Source organism: Cucumis sativus, chromosome 4 (genome assembly GCF_000004075.3).
Source record: "Cucumis sativus cultivar 9930 chromosome 4, Cucumber_9930_V3, whole genome shotgun sequence".
NCBI classification, from domain to species: domain Eukaryota; kingdom Viridiplantae; phylum Streptophyta; class Magnoliopsida; order Cucurbitales; family Cucurbitaceae; genus Cucumis; species Cucumis sativus.
The window spans coordinates 19534893-19548702 of NC_026658.2; the positions used below are offsets into that span (position 1 = coordinate 19534893).

The 13810-nt window shown below is 34.0% G+C and overlaps 1 protein-coding gene across 1 annotated transcript; it reads left to right on the plus strand.

Annotated features, from left to right (window-relative positions):
- Window positions 1–1595: 1595 nt before the first annotated feature.
- LOC101221937 (Golgi SNAP receptor complex member 1-2) lies at window positions 1596–9177 on the plus strand. The gene is made up of 6 exons (XM_011655560.2): window positions 1596–1833; window positions 3229–3425; window positions 7989–8078; window positions 8184–8255; window positions 8702–8831; window positions 8918–9177. Exons 1-6 carry the CDS (start codon window positions 1695–1697, stop codon window positions 9013–9015), a joined length of 726 nt encoding a protein of 241 aa, XP_011653862.1. The 5' UTR covers window positions 1596–1694; the 3' UTR covers window positions 9016–9177.
- Window positions 9178–13810: the final 4633 nt, after the last annotated feature.

Here is a 13810-nt window from a genome sequence, read left to right on the forward strand (position 1 = left end):
AACTTTCACCATTTCTATCAATTAGAAGCTCTTGAGTATGAATCTGTATTCATATTTTTTAATATTTAAATCACATTTAAACATAAAGCTCTATTTTAAACTTATAATTGATGCCTACATATATTCATCAATTTCTCTCTCTTCACTTAATTTGAACGTTTGAATTATTCCAACAAAATGTTCTAAGTTAATTCCATATGAGCTAGTGGAGAAACCTAATAGACCTATAGATCATGGACTGTAATGATCCAAGATTAACTGGCTAAATTCTTTAGACCAAGCTAATAAACATTCATTAACTAACGGGTCATTTCACTAAATTCCTTAGTTGCACTCCCCTCACTGTAGATATATTTGTGTCTATTTGATATAATCATGATTAGTAAGTTAATCATTTATAGGTTGTTTGTAACCTCGATTGGGTCAAAGTACCGTTTTACCCTCGAGATTACATCTTGCTCCTTAGGTCCCACTAATCCACTATTGAACAATTGGTTTTAGGTCCAACCATAAACCGAATCCCTCTTTAGTAAATAAGAGGGTGATGCCCCCCTTATTCAAGATTGAATTTAGTCATTAAGGAAACAACCTAAACGTGTAGGAGTGAGTTCCGTCTTCCACCTTATGTCCCTAGTTATCCACCCGGTCTTACTCTTAAAATGGGAGGCACATGGAGCCAGTACTGTTGAGGCGCCCTCACCTATGCAGATTTTAGGATAATTTCGTGTGAATAGAAGTTCATAGTTAATTAGCTCAAGATTAAGATTAAGTTATCTAGGTCGTCATAATTGAAATAGTTAGTTTTATAAAGTTAAGGACTTAAAAGTGACTATTTTTGTGGTTCTAGTCTTATGTAAACTCTTTACGTAGGAGATCCTGCTTCCATGTCTCTACATGAACGATTTAGGATCACATCGTTTATACTAATTACAAAGTAGGCTGCATCCATAATATGTCTCCAGAATAGAGTGTCCAACATTTATTCATGTACTACTGTTTGAGCTATATACTCAAACTTGATCCACACTTATGTCTTTACATAAAGTTCAAATATACACTAAAATAGCTTCAGAATTTTAGTTTATTGACTTTAAGATTATAATATTCTATTTCCACTAATAAGTCCGCAATAACCACTTTATTGAAAAGAATATAATTTAAACTATAAGATATGAGTTTTAAAACATAAATTCCAACAAATGGGAGAGAGTTTGGAAAGAACAGATGAGAGAGAAAATGGACATGTGCAAAATGTGATGAGAGAGAAATGACCTCTGTTTATCAAAATTTCCTTAGGCGAGAACGAGGAGTGCCATTTGAGGACGAGTAATGAGAAAATATTCTAAGCAAATAAGCCTAACATGCAAATGGAGTCATTATGAAAACTCATAAGTGGTCGACGTCACCATATGACCATTACTCATTAAAATTTGAAAAATTGAACAATATTCATCCCGATCTCTAAGTAGAGGCCATTCGTACAAAATTTTCCTGGATTAATGAAATTTCACTACGTTACTTTTATAATGGTTGGGTTAACATGGCCTAAAGCAGGTGATAATTATTTATTTACATATTTGACACGGTCATTTTTGGGCATGTATGGAGAAGGAAGGGCATTCGGCTTGAGCCCAATTAAGCATTGCGATAGTGATAACTAAATCAAAAATGGGTTTTGGGTGTGAATTTTGTAGATGGCAATGACGGATCAGAGCCTTGAGTTGCAGGAGTCCGGTTGGGAGGAGCTGAGGCGTGAAGCTCGTAAGATCGAGGGCGATCTCGATGTAAAGCTTTCCTCCTATGCAAAGCTCGGTACCAGATTCACTCAAGGAGGTTTGTTTTCTCTACCTTTTTTCCTTCATTTCACTATCTTCTTATTCCTTACCCCATCATGCTTTACAATCGCTGTATTCAAATTCGTACTGGGTAAAGCTTCAATTTCAGTGTTGCTACTATTTCTCATCGTGCAGAGATGGATGGAATTGGCCCTTCCCGTTTGGTGGAACTTTAAAGAAGAGTAGTGTTTATGTGAGATGGTCAAGGATAACTCTAGATTTGCTTTCTAATTTCCTTTTCTTAGATTACCGATATACAACTAATCAAATCAAAGATCTAGCTTGAGAAATTCACAAAGATTTTTTCATTTGTCTGTTATCTGATGTTGAATACTTACGATGTAAATGATTTTTCCGAAAACACTTCTGATCACATTGGGGCTTTATATTCACTTCTCAGATTGTTTTGAAACTTTGGCATCGATTTTGCATTACAACTTACTTGTTTCCCTTTTCCCTTTTTAAGAAATTTATTATCCCCCTCCCTCTGATTGACTGAATTTTTGGATGTTCATGGATAAAGATTTCATATATGTCTTATGCCCCCAATGCTTCAAAAGCATATTCATTGATACGTGTTCTTCGTTTCCTACTGCTAAATAAAGTTAAGTCAATTGACTTATGTTCTTAATTTACATCATATCGGCCTTAAAGCTTATAAATTGGTCGAGAAAATATCTAATTTTTTAAATTAATAAAAGAATATCTACAACCCTAATCTTTATATGCACCTTAAACACCGCTAAACAAATCTTTTTTACTTCTAGTTGTAGTTTCTGCACTACTTTGATCAAGCTTAATTGATATAAGTTCGAAATATATATATACCAGACTTATATTATTAAGCTTGATCAAAGTAGTGCAGAAACTACGACTAGAAGTACAAATATATGTATATATATGTGTGTGGGTAATTATAATGAGTTGCAATTTTAGTAATAATAATTAAGCATATAGCAATATTTTAAAAAATTGCAAATATACCAAAGTCTATCGGTGATAGACTTATATCGCTGATTCTTATGGTCTATTAGTGATAGACCAATATTTGCAACATGGTTTATTTGTTAGTGATAGACCAATATTTGCAACATGATTTTGCTATATTTACAATTTTTTTAAAAAATATTATTATATATGCTTATATTTTGAATCTAATTGCTATATTTGCTATTATCCCTATATATATATTATATATATCCATATGTCTATATGCTATTGGAGTAACATATTTTTTCTACACGTTTTGTAGGCAGATAGCTTCAAAATCTTTTTCCTTTTTCATAGCCCAAATGAAATATGGCTTGATTACATATACTGTCTTATACAGTAGCGAAGTAGTCTTTGTACGTTGTCGAGATTATATGATGATAGTTTCTGTTCTTGTAATCAGGCTATGTGGATTCTGGTTCACCGTCTGTTGGTTCCAACAGATCATGGAAGTCTATGGAAATGGAAATCCAGTCTTTACTTGAGAAATTGTTGGATGTTAATGATTCAATGAGTCGATGTGCTGCATCTGCAACACCAGCTACCTCCATAAATCAAAAACTAGCAAGACACAGGGATATCCTCCATGAGTTTACACAGGTTCTGGTTTTTTTTTCTGTTTTTATTTCTTTATTGTTGATACTTTTGTATGATCAAAAGCCTAATGAGTGCATTAAAAATTGTAATAATAAAAAAGAGCCTAACGAGTATTGATGATTTGTTGTTCCAAATTATTTGCTTCAACCTAATTGTCTTTCATTGACTACTTTGCTGGTATATATTTGGTTTTTCATCAATCCTTGTTGAGGCCAGCTGGTGGTTCTTCCCTTATCCCTATTGGGCTTCCTTCACATATTAGATCAGATTTAGAAATGTTCTTGGCTTGAAGCTGGCTTGACTTCATTTGCTCTGGACATTTTGATTTTATCCCATGGGCTGCAAGAGCACAAGATGATCCTGAAATCACTTGACGTCCTTTACCATCAATTCCCATCCACCTTGGAGAACTAGCTGAAATTTTGGGTAGTAAGAGTTGTGGTCACCTGTGGATTTAGTATAGGCTGGGGGCGAATGACTTTCAACTTTATGTTCTTTATATAATATATATGAAAAAACTGAAATGTTCTTTATATAATATATATGAAAAAACTGAAACAATTTCAGTGCCAGTAGTTAGCCTAGTGGTAACACTGTGGTGTGTGTCTGAATTATTAGACAGAAACACGTAAAGAAGGCTAAAGTCTTTGTTTTGGAAAATTTTCTATTATTCTCGTAAAATGACGAACTAGGGATTTTTATACTAAACCCAATAGTCAACTAATATATCAGGAAAATATAGAACATTACAGCAGAAACACGTAAAGAAGACTGAAGTCTTTGTTCTGGAAAATTTTCTATTATTCTCATAAAATGACAAACTAGGGGTTTTTATACTAAACCCAATAGTCAATAAAATATCAGGAAATTATAAAACATTACAGCTTCTAAGATATCAAGGGAATATAAAACCAACAGTCAACTAATTACTAACAACACAGTGAGCATAGGGAGCATAATACATCACATTCCTCCCCCTTAAGAAGAGCAAACTCGTCCTTGAGTTTTAGGTTGAAAGACGTAGCTGGTCGGGAGGGAAATACTCGAATATATCCGCCACATTGAAGATAGGATTGATGTGTATGATCAGGGAGATCAATCTTGTATGCATTATCTCCAAATCTCTTGATTATTGGATACGGTCCTATCTTCTTTGGCTGTATTTTGCTGTATTTTCCAGCCGGTAGTCTTGCCTTTCGAAGGTGTATCATTACTAGATCTCCTTCCTTGAATTCTTTAAATCTTTGATGTTTATCGGCTTGAGTTTTGTATGCTTGGTTCATCTTTTCAATTTGGGTGGTTACGTCTTTATGGAGCTTTGTTATTCTTTTTGCCATATTTTCAGCTTGGGAGCTAAGATCAACATTAGAAGGTATGTTAGTAAGATCATAGTTAGTTTAGGTAACTTAGTATACACGATTTCAAATGGTGACTTCCCTGTTGTTCGGTTTTTCATATGATTGTACGCAAATTCTGCTTGGGCTAGGACAAGGTCCCATATCTTAGGTTAATCACCTCCAATGCATTTTATGAGATTGGCAAGCATCCTATTTGTAACCTTGGTTTGCCCATCGGTTTGGGGGTGACTAGTGGTGCTAAACTTGAGAGTTGTGTTGAATTTTTTCCAAAGTGTCTTCCAAAAGTGACTTAGGAACTTGATGTCACGGTCGGAAACTATGGACTTGGGGATTCCATGCAACCGTACCACTTCTTTAAACGGCATCCGATGTTTTCCTACAAGGCAAGAACTGAGATATTTTGCTAAATTGATCAACAATAACAAGGACAAAATCATACCCCCTTTGTGTTTTTGGAAGGCCTAGAATAAAATCCATGGACAAGTCTTCCCAAATGCCTTCGGGAATAGGTGAAGGTGTATACAGTTTGGTATTCTGCTGCTGTCCTTCGACAGTTTTGCACGTAAAACAGTGCTTACCAGTCTTTGTAATGTCTCGGCGGAGTTGAGGCCAATGAAACCTAGCACTCAATAACTGGTAAGTTTTGTCTATGCCAAAATGCCCTGCAAGACCATTGCTATGAAACTCTTTAATTTAGGCTTCACGAAGAGATGTTCTAGGGATGCAAAGAAGATTATTCTTAAAGAGAAAATCGTTAGTTAGATGGAAGTCATTACAATTGACATGATCAACACAAAGAGACCAAATTTGACCAAAATCGGGGTCGTCTTTATAAAGAGTGGGCAAACAATCAAATGCAACTACTTGAGATACAACTTGCCTTACATGCTCCAAAGTTAGATCATGCATGTTTATCACTCAATGAATGAATAAGATAGGTATCTCAAATTCATTGACAGGTCTTGCCTTCTTTTATTTTTTGTATTTCAATATATTTGGGGGTTCTAATGTGATTTTTATCTACGTAGTAGACACCCTGTCCATTTGGCTGCTGCACGGTGCTTGTGCTTATGCTTATGCCCTCCTTCATCATGTTGGGTGCAACTGTTGTTCACCACACACCGCTACTGTTGGTGATTATAGTCAATTAACTGATAGTCACTCAACCCATATAGTACCAAATTTTTTAGGCTAAAAGTCAAATTTTTAGGGTGTTAGACTTGACCTTGAGGATTGGGTTATGTTAATTTTTTTATTGAATGAATGTAGTAAAAAACGAAATAAAGAAGAGTGAGCAGAAAAAAGGAAGAATAAAGGAAGAAACAAAAAGAAGTGAAGAGGACAGAAAAGAGATAGGATATGCTTTCCCTCTACATTGTTTATATCTCTTGCAAGCAAACCTATTGTTTAACTAGACAAGGCAAGGCGTGTTTCAAGGGCAGATAATGACAGAAATGTTATCAGAGTAATTGGGAACATTGTTAAACTTCGAGGGTTAGTCTTTTTTCTTCATTTTAGCAATGAATGTCGTCTTCTTTTAGACAAAGAAGGAACATTGTGTAAGATCCCTAGTTATGGAATAAAGGAGTATTAGTAGAAAATTAATATGGTTATTAGTTGGGGGCATATTAGTAAATAGCTAATAAGTTAGTTAGGTCTTTTTGGAGGGAAAGGGGTAAAGAATTTTGTAGTGGGATTTCCTTGCAAGGGAATTTGGGAGAGTCTATCCCTCTCAAAAGGCTAGGGGTTACTTTGTTACTTGTTCTTATAGTATTCTAGCATATATTTCATATATTTTCATATTTGATTGTTTTTAATTGTTCTTGAGTTCATCTTTTGTTCTTGAGATAATTCTTGTTAGGGGTCCTAACACATTGTTAAGGTATCAAGTCTTAAGACAGGCAATTAATAGTTTTCCTGTATTCATACTGAAAATCAGAACCAAATGAGCTTTTACCCTTGGGCAATTAATACTTTAATTGATTCTCACTTAAAAGGGCTTCTAGGTACCTCAAATACTAGGGGGTCATTTTACTACTTTATCTTACCTATCTGTCTATATATAAGAAGGTTGAAACATCTTTAAAGCCAAAGCCTCAACTGTTGTTGTCAAATGCGGTCAAAGCAATCCTTGCTGAAATTTGGTTAGAAAGGAATCAGACTCTTCCAAGATAAACCACTTGTATGGAGGGATCGTTTTGAAATCGCTAGGATTACTGCTTCTTCTTGGTGCTCTAAGCCCAAGTTTTATGCAGATTTTTCTATTCAAGATTTATGCTTAGGTTAGAATGCCTTTGTCTTCCCAGCTTAGTCTTTATGTGTTGTCGATGGCTTTTGTCTTTTTGTTTTTACTATGGAATTTCCGGCAATATCATCCTTACTTGTCTTGAATGCTTCTATGAGTGAAAGTTGTCCCCACAAACCATCATGGATTCTTTCAGCATGCGTTGTCACATGCATCCTAGGAAAATTCACAGGAGGTCACATAACATAGAATTGCTTTAAGCTAAGTACACTTAACTTTAGAGTTCTTATGATTGTGCCACCAAAATGGAAGAGACACTTTGTTGGTATAGCTGTATAGATAGTAATTTCCAATTCTTTTAGGCTTTTCTTAACCATACTTTCATGTCCTCAAGATCCCTCTCATTCAGACATGATATCAGTTCATTCACATCCTCCTCCTAATATCAATGTGTTACATGAAAAAGTTCATGGTTACAAAAGGGTTAAGAACGAGGAGAGAAGATGAATGTATGTCTTATAGAAATTTCGAGCGAATGCCATGTCATCGTGCTAGACTAAAGGATTTTAGCCCATCCATGAAAAGGAATACTCTCATCACCTTATCATCCAAAATATTTCGTGTACATTCATAGCTCATAGTCATGAAATATTGAAGTGAATTTATAATGGATTTGTGAACTTTAAATATTTTTTGAAATGGAAACGAGCCTCTTAATTGATAAAATGAAATAAGACTAATGCTTACTATACAAGAGAAGCATCTATGAAAAAATGTGGTAAGGCAATGATTTGACCTCATGGTTCTTCTGTGGCTTATAGTTTCTGATTGAAACTTGAAATTGCATACGTCATTTGCTTTAATGATCTAAAGATCCACCTTGACCTTTCTACTTCTTTGTTATAAATGCTTTATTCAACAACATTGAAATAATAAAGAATAAAAGAAATCTATATGCTTCAGGAATTCAAGCGTATCAAAGGAAACATTAATTCAATGAGGGAACATGCAGAACTTTTGAGTTCTGTTAGGGATGACATCAACGAGTATAAGGTTAGCACGACCACCCCTGGGTTGATGTTGTTACATTGAATATGTTTACAGATGTATATTCAATGCATTTTAAAAAATAACCCTTACCCAATTTGTTTCATACAGTCACCTGGAACCATGTCTCCCAGGGTGCAATTACTGAGAGAAAGAGCTGCTATTCATGGAAGTATTGCTCATGTAAGCCTCAATAAAATTTATTGTTGATCTAGTCTCCTCCTTCAATTTACTCTCTTTTTGAAGCAGAATGTTTTATTTAAAGCAACACGTGAGAATGTAGAGGTAGACTCGGGAGCATTGATTTGTTTGCTAGACGTGCAAAAATCACTGATATGTTGAAAGATAAATATTAACTGATAAATAAAATTAGTTCTCTTTTTCTGGATTAGTGTACTAAACTAAAACCCTTCTCTCAAACACTTTCCTCCTTGCATATATGAGTGCTTTTTGCACGTCTAGCAAAAAAAACCAATACTGCTGAGTACCTTTAACCATGGAATGTAGAAAGGGGGTTTTGATATGCAGTTTAGCATTATGATTTTATATTAAATAGCCTTTTAACTCATGGATTTCGATGTTTTGCCGCAGTTCATTTTTTTCCTTTCCCTTTTAATGTCTTTCTGTAGATGGACGAAGTAATAAGTCAAGCCCAAACTACAAGGGCAGTCTTGGGGAACCAAAGGGCCTTGTTTGGAGATGTTCAAGGAAAAGTGAAAGTTCTAAGTGACAAATTCCCAGTTATACGTGGCCTTCTAGGTAATCTACAAACATTGGTAAAGTGAGTCACTATTGTTTCTGGTCCGTTTGGGCTAACCATAGTTCGTTTGTGATAACATAATCAGGTTCAATTAGAAGAAGGCGGTCAAGGGACACAATTATTTTGTCTGGAGTCATTGCAGCATGTACCTTGTTTCTCATTATCTATTGGCTCTCAAAATGATTAGAAAAGGTGCGAATTTGAAAATTTGGAGTTTTGGTTTTGTAACTTTTCTCTCTCTCTGAAGTAAGCGACATGGAGATTAAAGATTTATAGTGTTTCTTGTGCCATTAAATTCGAATGTCTTTCTTACGTTCAATAATGCCACCATTTTGCCATTTCCAATTGGAGGTGAAACTTTGAAGCCTACACGTGCTCGTAGAGCTTATTTGGGAGATAGAATATAATCGGAATTACTAAGCATCAACAACATTAAAATATTAAAATTGGTGTTGTAATAAAATTGTAAAATGTGAAAATAGTAAGAAAGAGGGTTTGAAAACAGTTGGGAGAAAATGTAATAGAGAATATAAATCGAATCAGACGTACATTTCGAATTACAATCCTTTTCCATATATCCTAGCATGGCTTTCCTAGTGCTAAAAGTAAACCCATAAGCTCAAGCCAAATTTCCCAGATTGGCAGATAGAATACACTATGTCTTCTTCAATGTTTCACTTCTATCCGAAGGAAGCACACATTTTGAACATCGCCTCCAATTCCATTTTCACACCATATTCTCCTTTCTTTAATGGAACCATATTTAAAAAAAAAACGCTTTTAAAGCTTAAAAAATTGTTTAAATAGAAACCTTTAGAGTTTTATTTAATTTTTTTTTTGAACCATTAAAAAAGTTCATAAATACCACTGACTTTAGAAAAACATGAAAAAAAAAATACTATTCTCGTTGATCCAAATTTTGTGCAAAATTTTTTCACCAACCCAAATCATATTAAAACAATAATTAGTCAATTAAAAAATGTATTTGACTATAAAAACACACTAAATCCTTAATGTATCATTGTTCCTCTACTAAACATGTTTGCGGTCTAATTATTAAACATAAATTTCTCTTGGACCAGTGAGAGGGTAGAGTTCTTTATTCAATTCTTGAAGTTACCATTTAAGGAAATACTTATCGACTTACTCTAAATCAACAACAATAATATGTTTTAGTTCCCCACTCGTATACCCAAAATGGTAAACATTTTGAATTGGTGATCTGGTCACTCTCACCCATACAAATCAAAATATAATTTCTCATACACATGAGTTCATAATACACTCAGAATTAAGATTAAGTCATATAGGTTTTTCTTTAGAAATATAAACCTAACTAGTCAACGCAATTACACTAGTGGTTATTATTTTGTGGTTTGATCTGATGCAAACTCATTGCATAGAATACTTTCACTCACATGTCACCTATATGAACGCGTTGGATCACTGCGTTTGTATTAAATACAAAGTGGGTCGTATTCATAGTATTACTAGGATAAGGTACAATTTAAAGTAATTGTAAAAAATAAATCATAATGAGGAAGCTTAAACCTAAAAGCAATTGTAATCTCACACAGGCATGTCGCACGCCTCACACGGCCGCGTGTCTGACATCCCACAGCCTTCCTCGCGTGCCCCCTTGGTCGCACGCATCTCGCATACATGTTGTGCATCCAATGTCAATCCTAGCTTAGAATAACCTCTATGACCTCAAAATGCATACTTGTCTTGCCAAAACTTACTTTGTCATTCAACCAACCCCCTTTTGCACAAAACCTCATTTTTCATCCAAAATACATGGCTTGAATTTAAAAAATCATAACTTAAAATACATAACTATTTTTACAACACTTACTTCTACAAAGTTTCTCTAAATTGAGTTAAATTTCTTACCTCAAAATTTTAGAATCTAATTTTAAAAAATGAGTCATGTAGCCCTCTTAGAATGCACCTTGCCCATGTTCATTAGAGAAATAACCTTCTCGCCTTCTCTTGATCAAAACGCAAACCTTCTTAAATCCAAAACATATAGAAGCCCTCATTTATAAACTAGACACAATTTATGAACTTTCAAGACCAATTTTAATGATTTTTCACTAGTGGGTTATGAGAAACTCCTTGCTTAAGTTAGCTATTTATAGAAGCCCTTGCATGAAAGTAACTTAACATCTCATTCTTGCTTAAATCTATCATTAATCCTTCTTAAGACACCACCTACTACCTTTCCACCTCTAAATACATGTCAATATGGCTAAGACACTTGGATTATTTCTTAAATTGATTGCCATAAACATGCCACATAGTTGTCCAAAATGCATGGCTAATCTCACAAAGTCTTCTCGCAGGGTCCTTGGCTGCCTAACCAAAATGTCTATGTTAACCTTTATAATCCTTCTTTCTCGCCTAGCAAAGCGATTTCGTCAAGCACACTTAGAGGTTTTTCTTACCCTTGTCAGCCACACATTCACAACGCAAGCTTGCCTTTCAAATCTTGTTTAAACACCTAGAGGTTATCTACTCCCTTTTTGGTCGCCTAAAATGCCTAACCCATGCCTTAAACGCCTAATGACACCCATTTAGAGGTTATTTCCAATCTTTCGCCCTTCCTTACCGCCCATGTTAACCTCTAAATGCTAAATGCTCAACACTTAGCCAAAATTTCCTTCTTTTCCTATTAAATCATGACACCTTTGTTGGGTTGATGCCCTAAATTTTGTAGTCTTGTAGTTTTTAATTGTATATATTATAAACATTTTATTTATCTAATAAAATAAAATATTTTATTTTATTTGACATTTAGTTGCATTAACCCAAAAAACCAATAAATTAACATCCAAGGTTATCTTTTGTAACCTAAACATGTATGTGGAGACATATAAGTGGATCATGTTTAAGTAATAACCTAAATGGTATGTAGTAGATGGATAAGGTTGGATAGCTTTTTCTGGTGACACTACGAATACGACCTACTTTGTAGTTGTTACAATTGTTTTAAGTGCTACAAATGATTTTTTTTAATCATTCATGTCGAGACATTAAAGCAGAGGTATTCTATACAAAGATTTTGTATAAGACCAGACCATGAAATGAATAGTCTCTCTTATTAACACCATTACTAGTTGAGACTACATTTCACCAAGATGACCATAGATGACTTGACCTGAATCCTAAGTGAGTTATGAACTCCTGCCTATGAAGGCAGTCATTTGATTTACATGGGTGAGAGTGGCCTACCATTTTGGGGATTCGTCTATTAGGGAGCTGGGAACACGACTACACAAGAAGGAATTCACTCTTTCTCTATAGATAGAGTAGGTAGAAAAAATGCTCTCTTAAGGGATGATTCCAAGGCTTGAACAATGTGGTGTCATACTCTCTCTTGACCTGAGAGGAGTTAAGTTATAGTGAGACTATAATTATTGTTCATTATAGGAATTGGTGGTACTTAAGGGGTTAGATGTAACTATAGGGGTAAAACAATAATTTTTGGCCTAGTTGTACTTACGAGCAATTTGTGAAGGGTAATTGCACTGTTGATTGGTTATATCTAATGAACACAAAAATATATCTATAGTAAGAAGAGTGCAACTATTGGTTTTTAGTGAAATAACTGATAGTTAATGAATATGGATTAATTAAATTAAAGAGTTTAATTAATTAATCACACATCATTGGAGCTTCAATCTGTAGGTCCCCTTCTTAGCTCAATAAGAATAAATGAGAATCAAATTTATTTTGGTTTAATTTGAATTGTTCAAATTAATTAAAGAGAATAAATTGTATAAGATACCGTTAATATAATGTATTTGATACATTATAATATAAAGTTTTTATGAGAGAAGTTAATTTTTGAATATGATTCAAATAATAATAATAAAATGAATGAGATTCATAAATAAACTATAGGTTAAAATTAATGTGGATTCGATTCATATTAGAACTATGGATCATATGAGCGTTCTAAACCATTAGCTATATTATATATGATATAATATAAAGTTTATATTATATGTATTAAATTTATATTAATTTATTTTATTAATATATATTTATTAACAAGTGAGTTATTCTACGTGATGGAGAGGGAGAGAGTTATTTGATAAGTTTTCCTCCATCTCTCTTAAGATATATGGTTAAGATACAAATCTTAACAAGCTCTTTGTATTTATTTTTTTCAATTTCTTTGCAAGAAGAAAATCTTTAAGAAAACTAAGTTTTCCTTTCACCAAACAAAAATTCACAGAAGCTCACAAACTTTCTGTTGATTTTTATATTGAGAATAATGAGAAAGATTTTGTGGTGTTCTTCTCCTCCATAGAAGCATGTTTAGATGTTTTCTCTGAATTTTGTATGTGTTTCAAGTTGAATTTTCTTTTGTCTGGCCTTCACACACTTTTGCTATGAGAATTCCATCCCTTTAGCTTTTTGGCCTTAACTTAAACTTCAAATTACTCCAAATGACTTAGGTGTTCCTCCAAGGTTCAGGGTTTACAACTCGAGTTCTGAAGGATCCCGCATTAGATTGAAATCTTTTTGTATGTAATACCTAATTTGAACTTTAACTCTACTTGAAACTCTGAAACCTTCTGAATGTGTGTGTTGAGATACACTTGTTGTGTTGTAGTATTTGAAGTTTGGTTTTATACGTATTGAAGTAAAAATATCTTCCTTTTCAGGTTTGGCTACCCCTTATTTTACGGAGGTGTTGTCGAAATTTTTATTGAATAAGTGTCTTATAAATCTTACTTTTGAAATAAATGTTTTAAGGAGTAGATTCACACCACGATCTAGTTTAGAAGGAAAACCTAGAACGATGGGGGAAATCTCTCTCTCTTGTTCTAAGCTTTCACCTAAAACTTTAAGACAGAAAGGATGAAGGAAAAAATGAGCTTGCTCTCCCAGATCCAATTTTTGCACACTGATTCTAAAGTAAACGCCTCCATTTATAGACAAGAACTGATGTGGCCGGACATTCCAC

What these genes read in the sequence shown, in the direction of transcription:
- LOC101221937 (XM_011655560.2), top strand. Translation starts at nt 1,695, where the DNA reads ATGGCAATGACGGATCAGAGCCTTGAGTTGCAGGAGTCCGGTTGGGAG. An exon ending in TCCTCCATGAGTTTACACAG is followed by an intron (nt 3,426 to 7,988) that starts GTTCTGGTTTTT and finishes TATATGCTTCAG; the next exon opens with GAATTCAAGCGTATCAAAGG. An exon ending in ATGACATCAACGAGTATAAG is followed by an intron (nt 8,079 to 8,183) that starts GTTAGCACGACC and finishes TGTTTCATACAG; the next exon opens with TCACCTGGAACCATGTCTCC.